At 41.9% G+C, this 24,870-nt stretch overlaps 4 protein-coding genes across 5 annotated transcripts in view; 2 read left to right on the top strand and 2 right to left on the bottom strand.

The window, feature by feature from the left end:
* The window catches only part of LOC108136591, a 40,743-nt gene extending 26,681 nt beyond the window's left edge, over positions 1-14,062 (top strand). The window contains exons 4-7 of the mRNA XM_017257904.2: positions 9,347-9,438; positions 9,513-9,638; positions 10,544-10,882; positions 11,157-14,062. Of these exons, the coding sequence (XP_017113393.1) occupies positions 9,347-9,438; positions 9,513-9,638; positions 10,544-10,882; positions 11,157-12,999 (2,400 nt within the window). The 3' untranslated portion in view covers positions 13,000-14,062. The remainder of the gene's footprint in view (positions 1-9,346; positions 9,439-9,512; positions 9,639-10,543; positions 10,883-11,156) is intronic.
* A 2,960-nt stretch (positions 14,063-17,022) lies between these two features.
* Positions 17,023-23,191, top strand: LOC108136604 (RNA polymerase II degradation factor 1). Of its 2 annotated transcripts, none has more exons than XM_017257922.2 (2): positions 17,023-17,389; positions 22,154-23,191. In XM_017257922.2, exons 1-2 carry the CDS (start codon positions 17,168-17,170, stop codon positions 23,024-23,026), a joined length of 1,095 nt encoding a protein of 364 aa, XP_017113411.1. In that variant the 5' UTR covers positions 17,023-17,167; the 3' UTR covers positions 23,027-23,191. The 2 variants fall into 2 exon arrangements, with proteins under 2 accessions (XP_017113411.1, XP_017113412.1); XM_017257923.2 differs by lacking the exon at positions 17,023-17,389 and adding an exon at positions 21,379-21,648.
* Positions 18,039-20,182, bottom strand: LOC108136607. The gene is made up of 2 exons (XM_017257925.1): positions 18,650-20,182; positions 18,039-18,578 (listed from the first exon to the last, which is right to left on the bottom strand). Exon 1 carries the CDS (start codon positions 19,495-19,497, stop codon positions 19,174-19,176), a length of 324 nt encoding a protein of 107 aa, XP_017113414.1. The 5' UTR covers positions 19,498-20,182; the 3' UTR covers positions 18,039-18,578; positions 18,650-19,173.
* On the bottom strand, positions 20,431-21,199 carry LOC108136606. The gene has a single exon (XM_017257924.2). The coding sequence runs from the start codon at positions 21,171-21,173 to the stop codon at positions 20,532-20,534; it is 642 nt and encodes a 213-aa protein (XP_017113413.1). The 5' UTR covers positions 21,174-21,199; the 3' UTR covers positions 20,431-20,531.
* Positions 23,192-24,870: the final 1,679 nt, after the last annotated feature.

The raw sequence follows: 24,870 nt of genomic DNA, 5'->3' as shown, positions 1-24,870 counted from the left end.
ACGGAATTGGGCTAGTAAGAACCAGGATCTACGAGCTGGGATAACACTCTCAATAGAATCCCTCAACCAAAAGAAACGATTGTGTGATTCTCCAGATCAAAGACATTATTACTTTGAGCACTTGCGCATCTATTCATTTTCGAAAGCTATTAATTAATGTTTTGCATTGTAGATAAGTAATGCATTTTAATATTTCTGAGAGTTATCTGACCCCCTAAATTGGGTGAACGAAAAAAAATATTTGTAGCATCTATTTTTATATATTTTTAAGCTCTCTTTTTTTATTTAGATAGAAGTATTTTTAACCTAGCTGGAAATGTATAAACAATAGATATATAAAAATAATAGTTATAAGGCTAAAATATTTATTGATATGAAATTTAGCTAAAATGCTGAACTATAACTTAGCTACATTTTAAAAATATTTTAATCAATTTTCGACAGCATACATAAGCAGCTTTAGAAGTCTTTGAAAATGGTTTCCATTTTACTCAAGGGCTAAAGAATACCTCTATATTCCTAGGTTTGTGATTGCCATCACGTCCTGGGATACAATGGCATACAGAAGTTGGTAACTTTACTGGGTCCTCCGCCCACCGCCTCCTCGTTCGGCAATTTATCTGGCGTAGAAAGAAAAGTAACTTTAAATACAATCAACTGGCCCCATTTGCCTTGGCTTGGGGCTCGTTGTAACAATTTGTAAAAATTACACATGCACACTCGCCCACACTGAAAGAAATGGGGTGATGGGCGATGGGTGATGGGCGGTGGGCGGTGGGCGATGGGCTGGCGAAAGGGGCTCAAATGAGACTTCCGCTTAAAGCGGAAATCAAATGGTCCTTTGGCCTGGCCATGGTGCTCCTCCTGGGCCTGCTTTGTTCTCATCTCCATCTCCATCGTCATTATTGCATATTATTAGTGTAACTTTGTTAGCAGGCCTCCTCCTCCTTCTTCATTATTATCCCCTTGGCCCAGGATCTCTGTGCTTATTAAATTGCCATTTGCCGGCTCACAACGAGCAATGCAAATTGCTCCGCTGTCGGGCCAAATTAGTTGATGTGTCCAGTCGAATGGGTCGAATAAGTCGAATAAGGACAAGTCTGGCATCTTCATCTTCATCTCCTGCTGCTGCTGCTGCTGCATCGACTGACTGCATCCGCCATTGCCATTGCCATGGGGTTATTCCAAAGTTTATCAGCAAATGGAAGCTACAAAACTTCGACACATCAACTTCAACAACCATCAATCAATCATGATGGAATGCTACACAGGTTGTGGCAGTCGTCAAGGACTAAACACTGACCGCAACAAGGTAAAAGTGTTCAAAGAACTTCTCACTGACGCATTGCAGTTTTCCGTTTATTGAAAATAAACAAGGTGGAAATTCTAGCTTTTAGCTTTGGGTTAAATATGCATCATATGCGTCATGTGGTTCGAAGAAATGTTGGTACACATGTGGTTTTTAATGTGGTTCTAACTTATAAACATTCGACTAAACTTGCTGTGATCAATTAATAAATATTTTTTAATTTTCTGGCTTATATTGTTTAAATTACTTAAATTAGATCGTGGCTTTTTAAATAGTTTAAGAGTTATTTTTAAAAGTGCCTTGCCTTCATTCATTTTTCATTTATTTCTTTACAAACTGTAAGTTTTAAGGTAGCCAAAGAGATTTTATTAGGTTTTGAATATAAATACATCAAATAAAATTCAAATATGTTGCCATGCAACCAAAATAATTGAATCTACATTCAATAGCTTTCTTCCCTGTTGTTTTTTAATAAATATGTTTTCAATCATAAATAAAAACCTTTCTGGTAAACAAGTTAATATAAGTTTTTAAATGTCCTTGTCTCAAATATAAATTGAAATTAAATTTCTGTTTTTTTAGTGCTCTGCTTAGTTTTTTTTGGTGCAGCTTAAGTTGGCTTTTGGGTAGAGTAAAGAGTGAAGAGTAAAAAGCGTTCCAAGGGAACCTTCAAGACAGCCACCCTCTATTTCAGCGACCCTCGCCACTTCTGCTTTGTTGATTGGCATTTTCAATTATTAAGCAGGCAGACGTAAATTCATTTCCACAGCAATTCACACTGAAAGCGAAGCCAAACATATAGTAAGCACAGCAGGGGGCAGTGGTGCAATGCCACCCACAAACACCGACGAGGACACCCCCACCCCCACTCCCCCCCTTACATATTGTGACATAAAATTCTTATTGGAGAATCGTGAGATTTGCACTGCAAGTTGGTACTCATTTTGAGTCGCATTTCCGTTTCCGTTTTCGTTTCGTTTCGTTAAACGCAATTTTAATGGCCAGCAATGATGTTGCTCTGGCCGTTGCAAATTGCGTGGCAATGGCCAGGATACTGAGCCAGGATCAGCACGACTCTTTTATGCGTGCTGCAATCGTCCGTTAGGCAATCAATTTTTACAACTCCCTCAGACGCTTTTGGCCGCCAAGGAGCAACAGCTGGCGTGGCAACTAATGACGTTGATAATGGAGCCAGTGGGATGGGGCTTAAGGTCTGGGGTCTTGTTTTGGCCACGGTGTGGCAGGGGCCAACAAATGGCGAACGACTTTGACAAATTCCCAGTGCAGAAGGAACGGCGGTCCTTTCATGGCTTCCTATCCGCAGTTCAGGTGGGTCACGGCATGGGTCGTTCTATGCTTCGGCGAATTCCTGGTAAACATTTTACATATTGTAAAATAACAATATCAAGCAATTCGGTGAAGAGACAGCGGCAGACAGCAGGCAGCAGACAGCAGACAGCGAAATGGAGTTCAAGCGAGGGGAGTTATGCCACTTTTTAGGCTAAATAAAAAATTGTTGCAAGCCATGCAAAATTTATGTTTAAAATGCAAGTCATAGAATAAAATTTATCTAAGCCAGATTATAAATTTGTAATAAAGTGTTAGATTATTTGAACTCTTTGGCCAACTAGCTAACTACTACCAACAACTACATCACTATTTACTTTTTCTTCCCAATAAAAAAAAAAAAAACAATCCTATGGCATAGGTCAAACCCACCACTACAAAATTGTGAGATTATTTAAACTCTTTGGCCAACTAGCTAATCTAAAATAGAAACTGTATGCTTTTAAAATTGCATTGTAAATGAGTTTTGAGCTCTTGCCTTTTAAGCTTTCTATATATGTATTTAATCGGGGGATTAGGAACTGCTTGAGCCACCCTAGCAGCGGTGAAGAAGCATTCAACCAACGAATTTCCTCCTGCCAGAGGCTGTGAAATGGCAGCTCAAATTTCGTTATAATATTTATGCGCTCTCCACCGCCTGTGTGCATGTGTGTGTGTGTGTGTGGGTGGGTGACTGAGTTGCTGAGTGGTGCTAGGGTGGTGCCGGGATGTTGTGATTGGGTGGTGCGACTGCCTGGTTGCCAAGTGAGCACTTTAAAGGACCGCTTTGGATCGTCAAATTGCTGTGCGGTCGCATCAATCGGGCGGGCAGTGTTTTCCACTCCCTCGAAACGCTTTTCTTTCGTCCTGTGTCCTTTGTCGATGCCACTGTTACCGTGCGGTAAGCCGCTTATGGCCCTAAATCACTTGGCCATGCGAGACAAAAGCGGGCCGAGGAGTTTGGGGTGTCCAAAAGAGTCCAATGTGTGCTAGCCCCCCGAAACTCATCAGTTCTTCCCCACCCCCACACATCAAAATTAGAATTCAACAAAAGTTTCGAGTGCCAAGCACTCGTAACAAGGTTAAGAGTATGTGTTTTTGGCAATTGTATTCTCATCCAACGTATTTATACAATACATACATATGTACTTGCCAATACCCTTGTATACCTATATGTACATACAAATATATATATATATATACAAAGTGGATATTTTCTGCTGTCGACCTTCCCATTGTTGTTATGCGCATAAGCATAAAATATTAATAACAACAAATGCAAGGGGTGGGAAAACTGGGAGAAGTACTGCGACTGCGACTGGGAAAACTTCGAAAATGGGAAAGCAAATGCGAATCAGCACGCATAAAAATAAAGTGGAATGAGCTCAAGCATGCAATCCAGATCCAGTCTTGACTACATTTCCAACTGATTTCGTTATTTTTCCACCAAGGATGAGAGGCCAATCTGGAGGGGATCCCTCCGATCGGACAGCGGCTTATCCTCCATGTCATTCCCCCCACTCCCGTGCCGTTTTCCACGCTTTCCACTTCGTTTGCATTTCCCTCTGTCACTTAAAACAAACGAAAAAATAAAAACGCAGGACCAGTGGCGGTTGGGCGAAATCAAAACCAAAGTCTGGAGCCTACATCCTTGTGGCTGTGCACCGAAAAAAATGTTTGGACGCTTCACTTTTAAGGATAACCATAATTTTATAACAGTTCATTTTATTTTTAATTTCTTAAAAAAAAAATAAGGAGACAAAAATAAGAAATAATTTATTATTTCTTTTTGATTTAAATAAATATTGGAGAGCTATAACCAATACCTTGTTACGTGAAATTCATAAGTTTTAATTACGACCTAAATATCAGTATTTTAAGTTTTGAAAACTGGATATAATGAGCCAAATATGAACCTAAAATAGGGATGGTTCAACAGCTATAGAAACCACTTAGTATTGTATGTTTGTTGTCTCAATTTTGAAAACGAGCCCAAAATCTTGATTTGCAAGCAAACAAGCGTAAAAAGAGTAATGTAGTAAATTCGAATTTGCTGGGCTTACTATGGCTGGTGTAAAATGGGTATTTTTATTTTTTTTTCTCAGTGTCCTTGTAGTCCTGTGTGCTGTGTGTGTAAGCTCTGGTTTTTGTGTGTTTTTGTGCACTTTACGACTTTAATTATGTAAGTACATAATTGTGTTATTATCGTAAGCTCGCAGAGCGCAACACATGCCGGGTATGGGTCTGTTTGTGGGTCCTGCCAAGGGTCCATGTCCGTGTCCGTGTCCGTGTCCGTGTCCGTTTCTGTGTCCGTTTGTGTCGCCGAGTCAGTGTCCGTCTCCGGGTCGTGATCCCGGTCCGGGTTTTGGCCAGCCAGCGTGGCCCCGCTCAATGTGTGCTTTGCTGTGACCTCGTCTGGCCGCTTGGCCAACATTTTACGGCCATTAAGTCCGGCAGTGTCTTTTCGGGGCCCACTTCCCCCCTCTCCCCCTCCCCCCTCATCTTCTTTTTTTTTGTACCCAGCTTACCCTCCTGCGTTTTTTCCATTGTCCTAACCTTTGGAGCCCAAAGCTCCGGTCCACTGTTTACATTATAATCCCTCACCCATCCCGAAAGCATTTTGTCTGCTCATTGTTTTCTTATTATTTAAATTACGAAATTCTGCTTTTAATTATGCAGTGCTTTCTGCGTTCCTTCAGCTTCTGCTTCGGCTTTTCCGCCATCCATTAGGAGCAATTTTCTGCCAAATTTGAAACTTCGATTATGGGTAGCCTTCTTCGTCTGGCGCCGTTTTAAACTCAATTTCCTCCTGCTTTTCGTCTTCAATTATTTTCTTTTAATTAACAGGCGTGTGTGTGTGTGCAAGTCAAAATTTCGATTCAATTATCGCTTTGATAAATATATGTAAATAATGCCAACATCTGAGGCTGACAAATGAGACTTTTCTCGATTTTTCAGTCGCTCCTTCATTGTTTTGTTTTGTTTCTTTTTCCTCAACTTTGTTCTGCGTGGGTAACTGAAAGCCAAGGACATTAAATTTCAAAGAAAATTTCCCAATCTCATAAGGGCAAAACACAACACGCAGTAAAAGTGAAAGGAACTTGCCCAACAGGTGAAATGGAAGCGAAAAAGTTCAGTTCCAAGGTGGCAAATAGTTTCAGCTGCTCCCTGCTTTTCTATCTGATATGCCACAGATCAATATCCATCTCCAAACTTGTTCGTAGCTTTCCTAGCTTGTAAATTATTATTAAGTGCTTTTCATTTCCAGCTTTTGCCACCATCCAATAAGGAGAGCCAGAAACCAGAAACCAAGACCTATTTTCCTTGCTTGTGTATATAGTATACTTGAGCGGCAATTCGTCAAAGTCAAAATTGCGACACTGGAAATGATAGTACTCCTTCAGCCCTCCTCGGTTGCAATTTGTTTTTTGGGGGCAAAGGAGTGAGGAGAATGGAGTGTGGAGTCTGCGGAATGTGGCTTGCCTGCTGGCAGGACGGAAATAAATTGTTATTAATGTGCTTGCCTGTGGCTCTGCCCTGCCACTGGTTACCGGGAATCAAACAACAAAAAAAAAAAATCCCCCTTGTCTCGCGTCCACAGTCGATAAATTATTTGGCAAACGCGCGCCAAATTGTAAATATCTTTATGCGGGGGCGAAAGCCCCAATAATGCGAGCCAATTTAATGGGCTGGCCACTTGTTGGAGCGTGGAATGCCATAAAGTGTTTACGGCCAGCGCTCAAATTGATTTGTGCCCAGCACGAATCAAATCAATTGCATTAGGCGACTCCTCCCGAGGTAATCATAAATGGGGGGTATCCTTTTGGCTTCCTTTGGCCAAACCATAAAGCGGAAATCGCCACAGCCATTCAGTCAGTCAGTTAGCCAGGCAGGAGATGATGAGCACTGGCGAAGGATGTCCATAAAAAAGGCAGCAGGCAAGGACACTGAGCACAGCAACCACCGCAGTAGGTGGAGTCCACATCCAGCAGGAACCGCCAAACCGTCAAGGCCATACACCATGCCGACCCGTAACCATATCGGGAATCCTTCGCAAGACGCCCCCAGGACTCGTTAAATTGCGTGCAGCATCCTCTGCTTTTTCCTCCTCACAGCGGTTGGCCGCAGCGGTACACAGGAAGAAAAAGCACTCGAAACTCATTAAAAAGTTTTCCAATTACCATAAATGTAAAATATTGACAAGAAATCTTTTCCATTCGTTAACATTTAATATCTTAAATTGCCATAAATGCTGTGTTTTGAAGAGCCACGAAAGAAATTATTAACGGATATTTTTTGTCTTGCTACGAATTAGGAATAAATCATTAATCTAGAAACCTTATTTTTGCAATCAAGGGTCATATAAACTTCTTCTAAATACATTTCATCAGTTTATCCTGATCAGCTTATTCTTATCAGCTCATAGTTAAAATGTAGGCCCTAAAACCCCCTTACAAATTTACATTTAAAAAAATATTTAACATTAAAGTTATATTTAGTTATGTATTAATTATTGTATTAACATGTATTAAAAAGTTGAATACTTTGGTGTCAGTTATAAGTACTAAATAACATTATTATTTATTCATTTTAATTTTATTATTATTTATTATTGCGATTTTTAGTGTAAAAAAGTGGTATGTTTGGTGTCTGTTATTAGTGGCCCATTTATTATTATTTATAAATTTAAATTTTATAATTATTATTTAGGAAATTTTTTGAGTTAAATGTGTGAAGTATAAGTTGTAAAGCTTGTAGTGTTACTATCATAAACTCTATTAGTTTAATTTTTTTGAGTAGAAATTCGACCTTTTTTTTCCAAGTGAGCCCACCTCTACTCCCCGAATGCCCCACCTCGTTGGTTACTGTTGTCGTTTATTTGCATTTGACTGTGCGCAGTGGGCAAAGTATTCAAAACAGATTTGTTGGCCAGATTGTACAGCGCTAACAGTTCATTACCCAAATGACTGTGGGCCAAAAGGAGCGGGCGCGGTGCGTTGCGATGCGATGCGATTTGGTTGAAAAGGTTTCATTACAATTTCGGGCACTCGCCGAATGGAAAACTTTTTCCTCCTTCGCAGTCTAAATCCCCATCCCCTTCCCCTTCCCCTTCGCTCTTTTCTCTGCAGTAGTTTGAGATTTGATTTAAAAGTTGGGCGCCAAGTTTTAACCGCCTTCAAGAGGGGGGCGTGGGTGTGGGCGCGGGCCACGCCTGCTGTCGAGAGAATTGCAAACTTTTTAATAGTTATTCATACAAAATCATTTACGAGTGCCCTGCTCCTTGTGTGCAGCATTTACATATAAGTATATGTGCCTTGTAAATGGGACAAACAAATAAAAAAAAGTGACAGCAAATAGGGAAACTTTTGCCAACTCTTCTGGCGGAATAATTATGCACCACAAAATGTGTGGTCTTCGCCTCGGAATGGAACTCTTTTGAGTCGCAGCTGGCCAGTTGACCGATGATGATACGCATGATTGATGAAGTTAAAGACCCCCACCAACAATCTGCCAATTCTCAAGCCACGACTTAAGGCCACTCTGCTTTAAGTCCCTACTCTCCTCCGCTCGTTACGCACTATTAAGATACCCACCTGCCATCCTGCAGAGCAATTTAATGAGAAAATAACTTGGATGCGGCCATAAATTCATTTCCGCCCTTTGTTTAATTTCCTTTGCCATCCGACAAAACTTTTCGCTACGCGCGAATTCATATGTAATTACAATTACGACGAAATCTCAGCTGTTTCGCAAAGGAATGGAATGTAGTCGGGGTCAGGGTCAATGTCGAGGTCGCCTTTGGGGCATGTGTGTGTGTGCGTGTAACTGCGTGTTACGTACGTTACGTATACCTCGTGTACACATCGTGTACACCTGATACACCTGGGCTGCTGAATTCGCGGACAAGTTGATGCAATTAAAGCTTTTCACCTGGCAATCGATGGGCCAGACTCAAAGTCTACCTCATACCCCTGTCAGCCTGTCCGCCTTTTTCCCCCATTTCCCCCATCACAAGCACCGTGCTGTAATTATAAAATCAATGGAAATAGTTTTGCCACTGGGAACCAACTACCAACCGATTCCAAATGTCAGTCAATGAACCCAGTTAAGTGCTCTGCTAACCCCGATTCTACAAATGCAAAACGTTTGTTGGCTAAACGGCTTCCTTAAAAACTACAAAATCAAATAAAATATTTAACAGCTACTTGGAGAGGGGAAGTGAATTGGGATTATTATTTTTTTGAGCTTAGTTCTTTGATGAAAAGTAGGACAACAAACTAGAACAAGGCAGGGTACTATAACTAATTGGTTTTCATAAAAAACGATTAAATTTTGTATCTAATTATGGGAATGGGTAAAGTCAATATCTTGAAAGGTGTGCTATGTGAAATTGTTAATACTTAAATCAGTTTTTCGGGATAGAAAGATCTAAGAGGCAGTATTGTATTTATATAAAATAATATTTAAGCCTTAAAAACAGAGAAGAGTGTTATTGTTTTCGAAATTTCTTCGAATATTTTAAACATTAATAACTTCTAGATTTTTTCGTAGAGTTAGTAGCAGAAATGTTGGACTAAAACATATGCCAAACATTTCATTAGACCACAATTGCTTGGGAATTTTTAAAAGTATATTAGAAAAGAATGATTTCGTTAAAGAAAATTCTTTTGTTATTTGAGTATTAATTTATTCCTATATTTTTCATTCCAGGACTATATGCCGCAGCTTTCGGGAATCGGATTGTGCGTGGTCAACCTGATGGACGACATGCATGAGTACACCCGCGGGCTCTTCCTGCTAATGTGAGTGCGCCGTCGCATCGAGGAAGTCCCTTTGGAAGTGCCCTTTGACCCCTGACCCCCGTTTCGATTCACAGGTACTGCGGTCCGGCCATCCTGCTGTCCTACTTGTACATCCGCACCTCGCAGGAGCTGCGCCCGCCCGACGGACCCTTCGCCGTCATGATGTACGAGCACCGTGCGGATGTGCGGATGCGCCAGAGGTGAGTTCGAGTACAAGTTCGAGTACTCACTGTGGCCAGGCTGGAATATCAGAGGGCCAGCTCACCATCTGCTAATTGGGCTGATTAATTCGGTGATTTGGCAATCAGGGGGAGTCCGCCCCGTGTCCGTGTAACCCGATTCCACCATCAAAATCCCAAACCCTTTGGCCACCGCTAATGAGCACCATCGTCCTGCTGCCTGTTGTTCTCTAATGAGTTCCAATTTCTTGAGCTACTTTTTCGCCCTCTTTTCTTACACTTGAAGGGTGAATACAAAGACTTTCATTGGGAAGTCGTGGCAATTGGATTATTACAAAGAGTTAACCATAACCAATATTCGTATAAGTATAAATGGCGAAAAATGTGTCAATTACCTTTTCAAGACTTTAATTAAGAAGTCACTGGACTTCACTTTTTCAAAGAGATCAGTTTTTTGTATATAATATAATTTAGAGAGAGCTAGAATAATTATTATATTATATAAAAATAATATTTTTAATAACCATTTAAATGTGTAATAAATAATCCGTTTACATAAAAGTCACTTGGATAACTTGAAAAAGTTATTTATATTTATTTAAAAATGCCTAAGCATAGATTATTTCTAAAATTGTATATAATCGATATATGTTAAACATGAATATTTACTTTATATGCATAAATTTGTAATTTAATTTCCACAACAATTATCAGTTTAAATGACTCTTTCACTTCTTTGATAAAGAAATTATTAAAACTGTAATATTTCGAGTTCCATGAATTTTACTATACATATATATATACATACGATTCTAATTTAATTTCCACAAAAATGATATGTTTTAATGAAGTTCCAAAACAAACCAGGAGTCAAGCAAAAACTTTAACTTGCTGGCATATTCAAAAGTGGATCGTTGTCCTTGCAGAAACTCCTCCACATCTTCGGTGGAGCCGCGCCATCTGAGCGGTGGGGGCGTGGCCGGATTGAGCAATGGGGGCGGGAGCACCGTTCGCTCCTACGACTTGTACAGCGCCGAGCTGGACGTCCATCGTGAGAAGCGGAAGCAGCGCAACTTTGGCAGCATGGCCGCCACCCAGGTGGTGTGCATGTGTCCCCTGATGATCCTGCGCTTCGCCAGACTCTCACTGGAGGAGACCTACGAGAACACGAAGCACTTCGACTTCACCTACCTGATGTTCGTCTGGGTGGCCTTCCTGCCCACGGTCATCTTTCCGTGCATCTACGCCTCGCAGATATTGCCCAGGTGAGCATTGATCACGTTTACGAACACTGATCAAAAACGTTTTAAATTGAAGCATACTTTAATTAAATTTAGACAATTTGATTGCTTAGATAATAATAAAACTTTCGTGGTGTTAAATTAATACTCATCTTGTTGAAAATAGTTTAAAATTCATGCAACATAAGTTTATTTTTATGACAATTTTGTTTGGGTGTAGGTCCAAGAATCTATTAACCCTCGCAATAGTGGCTATGGAAAACTATCTTTTATTCCTCAATCTTTTCCTCGCCCACAGGGATGAACAGGAGCGTCTGAGGGGCTATTTCCGGCTCTCGTCGAAGCGCAAACAGAAGGCCCAGCGCCGCAGTGATGCTGGCGGTGGTTCTCGGGAGGATTCCATCGAGAAGGAGGAGGCCTCGTCGAGTGCGCCTGATGGCGTCCACCATGGCGGCGAATCGCATAAGCAGGCATCCAAATTGCGTCACGAGAGGGAGGTGCGTCTGCCAGGACAAGGATTGTCATCGGCTGGCGGGGATCGCTATTCTGGAGCACCCTATCGACAGGGAAAGGATAGAGATAGAGATAGGGATAGGGATAGGGATAGGGAGAGAGATAGGGATAGGGACAGAGAAAGGGATAGAGATAGAGATAGAGATCGTGATCGTGATCGTGATAGGGACAGACTGAGAGCGAGTGGTCGTGGAGCTGGTGATGCCGGGGTGGTCAACAATCTGGGCAAGGATGTGCGCGGCAAGAAGCATGATGTCAAGATCAACATAATCTCCGATGGCGGAGGTCATCGCAAACCGAGCATTGCCAGCAGCATCAACAACAACAATAACAACAACAACAGCAGCAACGGAAGTGGCCAAAGGAATCGCACCAATCCCGGCCAGCAGCGGCGGCACAGCAACAAACTGGCCGCCGAGTGTCTGTCCAATGTGACGGCCTCCACCTTTTGCAATGGCAGCGGCAGCGTGACCGGAACCGGAAATGGCAACGGAAACGGACTGAGCAGTGTGCTCCATCCGGACGACAGCAGCACCAGCAACTATGGCGATGGCGAGGAGAGCTCCGTGGTCAGCAGCATGATGGTGCCGCCGCAACGCTGGCCGGGATCGGGTGGCCTGCTGCGCCACAAGGATGTCTCCTTCAGCGAGTGCAGCAGCAGCACCTTCTCGTCGAGCACTCTGGAGCGGGACCTGGAGATCATGGACCAGCTGGAGCGGGAGCGCAGCATGGACATCCAGGAGATGCTGCAGCGGGAACGGGAGCGGGACAAGGTGCGTCGCCAGTTGCCGGACATTGGGAAGATCTATGCCCAGCGTTCGCCCAAGGGTAAGCGGAGTGGCGTGGATGGCACTAGTGGTAGCCACACTGGCGGAGGCGGAGGCGGAGTCGGAGGAGCACTGGCTCTGGTCCTGCCCGGCAGTGATCCCCTGACCAGCCTCTCTCAGTCCCAATCCCAGTCCCTGGCCACGGAATACAGCCTGTGCTCATCTCTGGAAACTTCAGCCGGTGGCCAGGAGGAGCTGCCGCTGCGGCATCTGGCCGAGATGCAGGAGGAGCGGCAGGAGGAGCTGCAGCAGGCGGCGGCGGAGGAGGAGGAGGAGGAGGTGGTGCCGCCGGACTTCTATGACAGCTATACGCCCGGCGGTGCCCAGAACTTGCCGGCCGTGCAAATGGGCTCCTCCGGCGTCGCTTCCGCCTCCGTGGCTCCCGCCTATCAGTACCAGTACACTCGCAATCGGCTGAGCCGGAAGAGTTCCGGTTCCGGATCGGGTCACCATCACCATCATCACCATCATCATGGCGGTGGCCCCATCATGGGCGGTGTGAACGGAGGACGTGGCTCCAAGCGGGATAGTTTCAACTCCCTGAATGGCACCGATCTCATAGCCGGCGCCTTCTGCGAACTGGATCCCACACAGCCGCTGAACAAAATGGCCGTCATCGAGGGCCGGATGCGGAGGAGCAGTCCCAGGAATGCCAGCTTCAGCTCCGGATCGGGGGTGTCCGGCGGACGCAGCTCGATGAAGTCCTCATCCCGGGGAGACTACGACTACGGACACGGCTCCTCCTCGCACTCGGCTCATCCGGAACTGGACTTCAGGGAGAACATCTTTGCAGAGCTGTAAGCATGGGATTAGATAACGATAACGATAACGATAATGATAGCGATGATGATATATGATATATTGTATTGTATATGATATATGATGGAGAAACGAAAAGCTTTATGGTCAAGGATTTGCCAGGAGTTGTGCATGTCAAGAAGCTAAGTGTTTAAGTAGCAGAATTTCGAGCAGGAGAGTTGTATTTTTTTTTTTGTAGGGTATGGGGGGGGTATTGTGGTGTTTTTTTCTAGCCGAGTTGCAGTTGCTCATCAGAAAACGAAATATGTACTTGTAGGCAAGTGTATCGCCAGATACAGATACAGATTTACACCTAAATGCATAAGATATACTTAATTTATAGAACGAGTTATTGGATTACTTCGCCCAACTGGTTGTTAAGCTAATGATTGATTGTTGACAAGGAGGAAAAGTGTGCCAAGAAAATGGTGGGAAAGCGCTCTCCCACAAAACACAAACATACATACATATTTACTATATATATATATATATATATGTCTTTTAAATGTTGCTAACTTTGACAAGCGGCACAACGATGTGTGCCAGTGTTTTTAAACTTTCCCAAGCTACATACATACATATATGGATATATACAATACGATATATACACTAGATATATGCTAAGACATATTGAATATTAACAAATCAAATGCAAAGTTTATTGAATGTTAAATCAAAGTCAAAATACGAATTACAACAAAATCGGGATTAACCATAAAAGTTATAGCTGTTAAGAGCAGGGCAATTCTTCTGAGCCCCAAAGAATTGTGCCGAAAAAAAAAACAAACACACACACACACAGAGAAAACAAAAACGATTGCGGATCCTGATCTTGATCCTGATCCTGATCCTGCCTAGATATATAGACCCATATACCTAACCCCTATTTGTGCAAGTGTCCGTGCGTGTGTCTAGCAATAAGTTCATTTTTTCTCTACCGCTCCGCTGGCTGTTTGTTGTGGTGGCTCAGTGATGCGATGATGCGGTGGTGCAGTGGTGCCGCCGTCGTGGTGTGAGCAAAACTAATAAAAACAATTTTTATGTGAGTTGAACACACAAAAGCAAATCTCTCATTGACAGCGTTTTATTTTGGGCTTTTTGGAAGGTGTCCATCAGTGTACACCATCAAATCCCTTTCGGCTCTGCTCCAGCCTCTGCTCCCTTGGGCCATCGGTTTGTAAGCCTACACAGAGAGAAAAAATAATGTGATTTTACTTATGACCAAAAAGTCGCATAGAAGAATTAATTATTATGTAAATACTATGCACTATTTAAGGATAAAGGGATTATCAATGCTAATTATTAAATCAATTAGGTTCCCAAAGTAATCGCTAAAAAAGTTTTTTTAATAAATTAAAAATCTTCTTGTATAAAAGTGAAACAGCCAAATTGAAAAACAAATAAATAAAGATCACAGTGGACCCTTAAAAATGTAAATCTCAAGTAACAATAATGTTTTGTCCCTGGCTATAATTTCGAAAAGATACCTAAATAAAAAAAATGTTGTGTAAGTAAAATGCTACACTCAGAAAATAACCAAAAGACCTTATGACCACCATTTAAAGAACAAAAATATCTTTTATTTTTGAGAAATGAACTAATTATATAATTAACTAATCTTACCAACTAAAAAAGTTAAAAACTTCCAAAATATTACCTTGTTTTTAGTTATGTGGTTAGTGCATCGTGTTATAGTGCAGCAATATTGAAAAACAATTGTCTTACCAGGCTATTGGTTTATAAATATCTATTGGACTTTGGAAGTTATTTTTTTCTCTGTGTATGGTCTTGGGATCCGGTGTTTTGGGTTTTGGGCTCTGGGTCCTGGGGTGGCGCGCACCTCAATAAAATCCGTGCAAATGCTGAGCCAGGCCCCGAAAATAATACGCGCCAGCGGGGAGCATTCCGCCCCGGGGGAAATGTAAAGGGAAATGGGAACGGCGGGGGAATAGGTCCCGGAATAGGGTCAGTGCGCGAGTTCAAAAGTTCACCGCGGGGCCACTGACTACTGACTACTGACTACTGACTCAGCCTCCGGACTGAGAACTGCGGACTACGGACTACGGATTGCGAACTACGGCTCCGGTTGCGTCCGTCCACCCGTGACCTGACCCAGTAAAATGATTAAGTGGCGTTATTTAGCAGCTGGCTGGATTTACTTGACTTGCGAGCTCCACTTCCAGTTTGTCTCCATTTGTATTTGTTCGTTCATCTCTCTTTCTCTCGTTTTATTTTTTCTTTCTTGTTCTTGTTTTTTTTTTTTTTTTTTTTTTTTGGGGTCTCCTCCTTTTTTGCATAATTTGCGCTGTATATTTTGATGGCTTATGGGGGGTAATCGTAAAACGACAAGCATTTCATTCGGAAAAGTCAACTTTAATGGGGAAAGCAGGCCCGAAATGATAGTAATACATAGTATATATACAAAAGGGAATGCAGCCAGGCCGAAAGTTAGAAGTTATGGCTATTAAACGTGGTGCCATGGGCATTAACTACGGCACACGGTTTTGGGGTCACTTTATGGTGGTAATACGACGTATGTATATACGCTGCCAACTTTCAATCGTGTGAAATGCGCTTTCAATTACACGCACACGCACACGCACGCACAGTCGTTTAATGAAATGCGCAAATAAATTTATGACAATCACGTATCACGTATACGCAACGGTGGCAGGTAAGCGCGAGCTCTTAAGTGACCATTACACACTACTAACCAGGTCTCCGCTGCTTTCATAATCGACGCGGCCAAATCTCTTTGGGCCATCAAAAGTGCATTCCAATTGAGCCGATTTCTGGCCTTAACCCCGCTTCCGTATCTCAATCGGTTTTTTTGCTAAGCCTTACACCGCGAGAAAAGCCAATAAAATGCAGTGCACTTCTTTTTGACATTTCACATCCTCTTAAAGTGGTGTTAAAAACCTTTGTGCTAGTTTTCGCCAGTCAATTTAATAGCTTCATGGCACTCTTTTCGCCCTGTGTAGCCAGCGTATGCGAGTTTCGCTTTTGGGGCTTCTTAGGCATTCCCGGCACGTTCCTATAAACAACGTTTTATGCCGGTGTTTATGTTTAGTTTGCCGTTCACCCCAGCGGGGGCGGATTGTTATGTAAGTGCCAAAGAGCATATTCAATTTGAATTGGAATTGGAATTGGAATTGCCATCTACATGTCTCCTGTCTCCCCTTGTTGTTATTGCTTATTCCATATTCCGCACGCGGACACAAAAGTTTAAAGAAAGTTATCCACGCAAAAAGTTGAAACAAAACAAAAAGAGGGGAAAATTAAAATAAAATATAAATTGAAATTGAAATTATGGAAAATTATAATAATGGACGTTTGTCGCTTTGGGGTAGTTACAAAAGTAATAGCTATGTATATGAAGTGGCTTTGGTGAAATAAGTTGATTTGTTTGTCTGAAATTTATAAGTCTACCATTTGTATTGAAATTTGTTTCAATTAAATAAGATTTTGGTATCAAAATAATGGTAAATTATTCTTGAAATTTGGAATGTCATACCCCATTGAATTATTCATAGTTTTCAATCGATGGCCATTCTTAGATAAACAATTTAATTTTAGTCAATTTTCGAAAAAAAAAACATAATGCAACTTATTCTTTATAAAAACGTGAAAATATACCATTAAATAAATTTTGTTTAGGTCATCAGCAACACTAAACAATCAGTATTTTGGCTGTGCGACGTATTTTGTCAAAGTCCAATAAACTTCTTGGGCTATAATGGATGTCAGGAAGCTAAAACTTTTTCTTTGGGATTTTTTTTCAAGCAGACATCTTTGATCTTCATAGTCTTAAAATTTAGTTTGTAGAGCTTGTAATTATTTTTGACTTCCCTTTATGGTCTTTCAAGGCTCAAGCTTTTACTCAAATTCTTTATTGCATTTTTTGGCCACGTCTTGTTGGCTTATTTAAGCCGTTTCGCGACAAAAAAAAAAAACAAGTGGAGAGGTCCGCTGCTGTTGGACAATCCCCAACGAAAGGTGGTATAAAACCAGCGTTGTGTCGGCGGGCGCTGCACAGTCAAAGTCAGCCATTAACCATCGTCGGTCGCGAGTCGATATCGATATCCACAGCACGGTTTCACTTTTAGCACGGACTCAACGGGAGCCGGAGTTCCAGCAGCCAGCATTCATTAGCTTCTCCACTGCGTAAATCATGTTTGCAGTGGCCTTGACGCTGGCGGCCTTGGTTTTGGCCGGCCAGCAGGAGGTCTGCCGAGCACAGGTCTCCATTCACACGGACGCCAACACGAATTCCTACAGCCTGAAGACACCCGGACTGCAGCAGACCTTTACCCGGTATTACGGAGGAGCGGCCAAGGCGGCACAGCCCCAGAATCCTTCGCAGGAGGAGCAGCCCCAGGGGCAGGAACAACTGGTGAGTACTTCTCAGCAGGCAATGCCCAGATATTTCTGCGAATTCCCATTTCTACGAATCAGCCTTTACAAGCTTAAATAATGCTCTAGGAATTCCGGAACTAGTTTTCCCTTGTTTTAATATTTATTCAATTAAATTAACCTTTTACCTGCATATTTGTACGCAGAGGCAAAATTCCAAATAATTTTTGGTCTCTATTCTTAGATATTTATATTTTTTATGCAGCAATTTAGGAGCTATTTCTCTATTATTTTAATGTTTATAAAATGTGTACCTACCTACAAAGAAATTCTACGAATTAATAACGATTCAGGTATTTAGTTACTGCATATTTATTAGCGCAGGCAAACGTGAAAATAATTTTTGTTCTCTATTCTTAGATATTTATACATTTATTTATACAATGCACTAGGAATTTCGGAGCTAATACCTAAATAAAATAAACAAATACCTTAAGCAAAATATAATGCTTTAGGTATTCAGGTACTGCATATTTATAAGCAGAGGCAAAACTAAATAACATTTTGGTTCTCTATTCAATGATATTTATAAATAACTTGACCCTTCTTTTAAGTGTTATTTAACCTGTATTAGATAGTTATGTGCAATTATTACAATTGATTTAATAAAAATAAATACAGGTTTTCCATGAATTTCGAATAATATTTTATTTATTTTGGATACTTTTCTTATTTTTTTACTACCGCTCAATTGTTAGTAACATTTGTCAGGAAATGAGTATGATGTTTAATCAAACACTATGTAGTTTTTAAATTAAAGTATAAATATAAAAACTATAACATTTGCATTGTACCTCGGCATGGTTCTTGTTTTTTAAAACACTTTGTTACTTAAATATGTACGTAAGACCAGTATTTTTCCAAGTACATTTAACTACAATGACAAACGAACTCAACTGTCAATTTAATGTTTAATCAAGCTGCGTTTACATTTAGTGTCAGTCAACCTGCGGACATACAAAAAAGTACTAATGTCCTTAATTTCTGGCCGCACTTGAGCGACGTCGGCGTCCCAGGGGCATTTCCATGACCTCGCCGAAACCCAGTTTAATACCTCCAGTCATCCTTTCACCCAGAACCTCGATACTCTGCTCGTTTTTCAACCCGCCGCCATTTTCCATTAGCTGCTGCATTTGACCCACGGCCAGCATCACGCCAGTACCCAAATCCTGGCAAGGAAATCACAAATCACAAATCACTTATATGTAAATCTCCAATGTTAATTCCTATTCAATATTACCTGAGGCCAGGCGGTGGTAATGCCCGAAAGTAGTAGACTCAGACTCAGGCACAAAATAGGCGATGTCATCTTGTTTTGATTTTCAATTGCAAATAAATGCTGTCCGTTGAGTAAGCCAGCTATTTAAGCTGTGAATCTAGTTTATTACACAATATATTGACCGATCTAGATTGAAGATATATGTGTTATTAAACATGATATTCGCTTGGCATGCACAATTAATTTACCCACACTTTTCCAGTGAAAATTATTTACCTTATTAAAACGGGAACCACAAAATAATCAGTACTCTGTTGTTGTTTAATTTAAGATTTAGAATTTTATAATTTTAATTTACTTTTTGATTAATTTTAACTTTACTATAATCATTATTGCTATGAAAGTAAATTTTTTATATTTTAATTAATTTTGGATTTACTAAAATAACTATTGCTGAAGAAAGTAGTCATTAATTTTGTGGGTAGCCAAATAAAACTCTTTTATTTAGAAATATAAATATATTTGCAAAGTGATGGTCACAAATTTTAGTGGTCGACCTCGTTGGCTGCATTGGGATCCGTAGGGACGGCAAATAGGTTCTTTAGCTCCTCGAAGTAGTTCTTGAAGGAGTCCACCATCGAGTGCCAGGCCTGGGTTATATTCTGACTAAATTCCCGGGCCGCGTCCCCGATCCGCTTGTCCAGCCTGGGTTCATCGGGATAGACCAGATGGGGTCGCACATCATCGTACTCGTTGGAGTAGTCCACATCGAATTCCGAATCCGCCCAAGCTGTAGGGGTCACCAGGGCGAGGGTCACCAGGGCAAGGGCCACAATTAGTGGGACAGAGAAGCGGAGTCCGGAAGTCATTTGGCCAACTGTTTTAGCCAACCGCTTGAATGCGCCTTTTGTACTCCGCCATCCAATCCAATCATCCAATCAGATCTTCTGGCCAGGCACGGAAATGATGTTCGGCGCGTGTCGAGATGCATCTCATCTGGCCGGAAGCGCCTGTTCATCGTGACTCGGCCAGTTCTGCTAGCCAATCTCCCATCTGGACAGCTGGTAATTGCCGTGCCCCGCCTACCCCGATGCCCTCTACTTTTGCACTTCGGACCACTTTCGATCGCATTGCTCAGATATGGCGGTGCGCCCTTTCATTGCATTTACGTAGCAATAAATTCATTGAAATTACACAAAATCTAACCCAATATACAAATCAAAATTTATATGCTGATTTTTAGAAAATAAAACCAAAAGTTAGGGACTTAGAGCTGCATGTTTGTAAGCACTTTTCAGCAAATCAATTTTCGGACATTTAGAAAGGGGTTATTACATAATGAAAATGTCAAGAAATCGATCCGAATTTGCAAACCAAAATTGAAATGCAATTTTTTAGAAAACTTAAACACAATCTTTCACAAAGAAACCACTTCAAAATCGGATGTCTATAAGAAAACTTCTGGATTTAAATCTGAAGGCTTTTGCTCAGTTTTCGGCAAGGTAATTTTTCGGAAATTTAGAAAGGGGCCATAAAAAATTATGAACAAAATTTTCTTTAAATAGTTTTCGGAAATTTTAAATTATTTATTTAAAAACTTCTTAAAACAACAAACAAAAATTAAGGTTTTGCAGATATACCACTACAAAATCAAATGTCTCAAAAAAAAAAAAAAAAACAAATGAACCTAGAATTACAGGATTTTGCTTGCTTTTCCGCTGATCAATGAAAAACTAATCACTTTCACCATATCCGCAGCCATATTAATTGATAAGAAAGTAGTGGGATTAAAATCGATTTAGTTGCCGGGCTCCATTTGCTTTTATTGCACTTGATAACAAAAGAAGAAAAAAAACTACACTTAATGGGAGTTAGGGGTTTGTGGGTTTCCGGGTATCGTTTTTTAGCCCGTAGAGTTGGCCGAATCGGAGATCTTCTGGCGCACCTGTTGCACCACTTCCGTGACGTTGTCCACAAAGGTCAGCCACATGGTCCTCATCCTGTCGCCCAAAGCGTCGCCCGATCCCGTTCCTGGTGGGGTGGTGCCCATCGGTGTTTGGCGCCGTCGTCGGTGCAACTTCTTACTGCCAGGAGTCACGCGGGATCGGGAGGCGTTGTTGGCGGCCCGTCTCTGGGCCCTTCTCCGCCTGGCCTCCACTTCGCCGTCGTCGGGATTGGCTGTGGTGGCGGGACTGCCACCGCGCATCATGAAGCACGGAGCTCGTCTGCGGCGATGCAGTCGATGTGGGCTACTCCGTTTCCTCCGGCGACGATCCTCCTCCTCGGAGGAATCCCCTGCCGCATGAGGCCGCATGGCATCGCCATAGCCCAGGGCCGTTTTCGAGTGCACGGACATCAGGGGATTGTCGAAGTCGAGATTACGGGTGAGGGCACCACCACCCTGGACGGCCTCCGCCAGATTTCCAGCCAGATTCATGGCGCCCAGGCTTAGGCTCTCGAGCGGATTCTGCTGTGGACCTGGCCTGGCCGCAATCATGGCCAGACCGAAAGCCATCAGGAGGAGTCGCAGCGTTTGGCAACTCATCGTTTTGCACTGTGATGCCACGGCTTTGCAACTGGGCCTTTTAAACCGGCCATCTCGCGTGATCCCCCGACCCAAAAAAAAAGAAAAAAAAATCGATTTTATCCGATTTCGGGGTCTAGATCGCAGCAGGCTTCCGGTTTTGGCCCGATGACGGGTGACAGGTGTCACGGGATCCGGACGGAAGCTACGCCTCAGTCTCACTTGCTCGCTTAGTCGGTTCAGTTCGGTTCGTTTTACTCTGTCTCTCGTTCTCGACTTCGATTAAAAATTGTATCAAAATCTGAAATTACCCCACTTTCGGCATAAGCAATTCAGTTTCTCGCGGTTTCCGTTCAGTGCATTCCACAAAATGAGGACCACAAAGGCTCGCGGTGGCAATGGCCATGGAAATCGACTGGTTAGTGAAGAAGGACAGTGGGGAAAGGGGCAAAGAGGCACCCAGTTTGCAACGATGAAGGATCACGGTCATCTATCCGTAAGTCTGGCAAACATTTACAAGTTCTTTTACATTGGATTATCTAAAGAACTAGAAATATTAGCCACAACACATTAAAACACGATAACTAAAATCAAAACACTATTGTCAAGTGTATATTTTTTATAAAATGTGGTCTCAAATAAAACACAAAGTCTACTTTAGTATGCCTCAGTCTTGACTTTGAAGTAGGATTAGCAAAAGTTTATAGCAGAAATATTGGAAATTACTATAGGGACCAGCGTAAACATGGTAAAAGAGAAATTTAAGGGCATAGTTAGTTAATAGTTAATATAAATGTCTAACTACTGAATTAATAATATTTTAATTAAATATTATGTCACAATATCGAATACAATGCATATTAAATAAAATATTTTAACAAATGTGGAAAATATTATATTTAAAATAGTTGATAGAAAACTTAATTTTAGCTGTGAGTGAATAAAAATAGAATTGTTTAGTTTTTTGTTGTTAACAGTGCTTATGCCGTCTTCCTTTGCAGCAAAATGCCGCCCAACTCGGTGGATTCTCGTCGTCGGGCCAACAATATCCTGCCGTCTATGCCCAGCCAGGACTCCGGGCCGGGGGCAGGCTCAAGGCCACGCCCATCTCCCTGCTGCAGCAGCAGCAGCAGCAGCAGCTCCTGGCGCAGCAGCAGCAGCAGCACCAGCTCCTGGCCGCCGCAGCGCCCCAGGGAGCGGTGCCGTTGGCGGGAGCTGGGCCGGTAACAGGGGGCGTGGCCAATATGCCCAGCTACGCGGACCAGATGCACGCCGCCTTCCTCGACTATCAACGCCAGCGGTCGGAGTTCGAGCAGCAACAGCAGCAGCTTCTCCAGAAACTCTACCACTACTATCCGGATGTCTCTGGCTCTTCCTCGCTAAATCCCGCCCAGATTCAGACGCAGCCGCAGCAGCAACCGCAACCGCAACCGCAGCTGCAACCCCAACCACAGTCGCCGCCCTCCGATGGAGCAGGAGTGGGCGTAGCAGCCAGCCGCTTTGCCTACCGTCGTCCGCAGTTCGGCAGCAATGGGCTGCAGCCCGGCCAGCCGGGACCATCGGTAAACTCGGTAGGACCACCGGCGGCATCACCTGGACCCCTGCGCCATGTGGCCACTGGCGCCGGCGCCGGCGACTTCTACTCCACGCAGCAGCACATGGGCTTCATGCAGCAGCAGCAGCAGGACATCCTGCGCGACCAGCAGCAGTCGGTGGCCCAGCAGTTCGCCACCAGCCAGCTGGCGCCCACCACCCGCCAGAGCTACGGCATGGCCGTGCCCATGTCCTCCGTGCTGGACTCACCCGCCTACCAGCAGTCGCCGGATGTCTCGCACGTCAGCTTCTCGAGCGGCAACCTCAACTACAGCTTCTAGGAGGAGCCAACCCCATGACTTCTACATATAACTAGTGTGTTCATATACTTTTCTCGGAGCTCTTAAGTTTTTTTTTTTTTTTATTTTTTTTTGCGTAAATTTTCGTGGTATTTGATAAGAGGAATTGTGTAAGGGCAAGCAAGAATAAATTTTTGTAAGTGACGATATATAAATGTTTTTAATTGGAGGGCATGGAAGTAATTGCGGGGTTTCAGAGAGAAAGGCTGTAAAGAACTTTCTGCCATTTAATTCTTTGCCAATATTTTGAAAAGCCTGGGAAATAATGGTGAGAAGTTTGAAAATATCCAATCAAATGGCATTCTCAGCTTTACAAAAAAGTCAGAAATTTGGATATAAATAAATTTTTCAAAAAACGTTTTTCAGAATTGGGTTTTTGTGGCAAAACTAAATTAATTGTTTTCAATCGATCAGGAATGGATGGTATGGGCTGCCAGCTGTTCAAAATAGCAACTCTTTTGACTTTGGGTCTTATTTTGGCAAAGTTACAACAAAAAGACTCTTCAGAAATAATTTGGTTTGGAAAATCTCCAAAAACCCAAAAAAACACATTAAAAACTTGGTTTTTGTGTCAAAACCGTGGGAATAATGGTCAAAATGTGGAATGTCATACACCGTTGAATTCGTAATAAAATTTCCAATCGAATGGCATTTACCGTTGAAATTTTTCCAGATTTTCAAATTTCTGCAAAAAATGATGATGTACCCCCTTACAAAAAAGTCAGAAATTTGGACAAAAATAAATTTTTCAAATAACGTTTTTCAAAATTCGGTTTTTTTTATCAAAACTAAATTTATTGTTTTAAATCGATATGGGACGGATTCTATAGGTTGCCAGCTGTTCAAAATGGCAACTCTTTTGACTTTGGGTCTTATTTTGGCAAAGTTACAACAAAAAGACTCTTCAGAAATAATTTTGTTTGAAAAATCGGCAAAAATCCCAAAAAACACATTAAAAACTTGGTTTTTGTGTCAAAACCTTGGGAAATAATGGTCAAAATGTGGAATGTCATACACCGTTGAATTCGCAATAAAATTTCCAATCGAATGGCATTCTCAGCTAAAATTTTTTCAGATTTTAAAATTTCTGCAAAAAATGATGATGTACCCCCTTACAAAAAAGTCTGAAATTTGGACAAGATTAAATTTTTCAAAAAACGTTTTTCAGAATTCGGTTTTTGTGGCAAAACTAAATTAATTGTTTTCAATCGATCAGGGATGGATCATATAGGTTGCCAGCTGTTCAAAACTGCAACTCTTTTGCCTTTGGGTCTTATTTTGGCAAAGTTACAACAAAAAGACTCTTCAGAAATAATTTGGCTTGGAAGATCTCCAAAAACCCAAAAAAACACATTAAAAACTTGGTTTTTGTGTCAAAATCCTGGGAAATAATGGTCAAAATGTGGAATGTCATACACCGTTGAATTCGCAATAAAATTTCCAATCGAATGGCATTCTCAGCTAAAATTTTTTCAGATTTTAAAATTTCTGCAAAAAATGATGATGTACCCCCTTACAAAAAAGTCTGAAATTTGGACAAGATTAAATTTTTCAAAAAACGTTTTTCAGAATTCGGTTTTTGTGGCAAAACTAAATTAATTGTTTTCAATCGATCAGGGATGGATGGTATGGGTTGCCAGCTGTTCAAAATGGCAACTCTTTTGACTTTGGGTCTTATTTTGGCAAAGTTACAACAAAAAGTCTCTTCAGAAATAATTTGGTTAGGAAAATCTCCAAAAACCCAAAAAAACACATTAAAAACTTGGTTTTTGTGTCAAAACCCTGGGAAATAATGGTCAAAATGTGGAATGTCATACACCGTCGAA

The sequence above is a fragment of the Drosophila elegans genome, unplaced genomic scaffold (assembly GCF_018152505.1).
Source record: "Drosophila elegans isolate 14027-0461.03 unplaced genomic scaffold, ASM1815250v1 contig_149, whole genome shotgun sequence".
NCBI classification, from domain to species: Eukaryota; Metazoa; Arthropoda; class Insecta; order Diptera; family Drosophilidae; genus Drosophila; species Drosophila elegans.
This window is presented reverse-complemented; position numbering and strand designations above follow the sequence as displayed.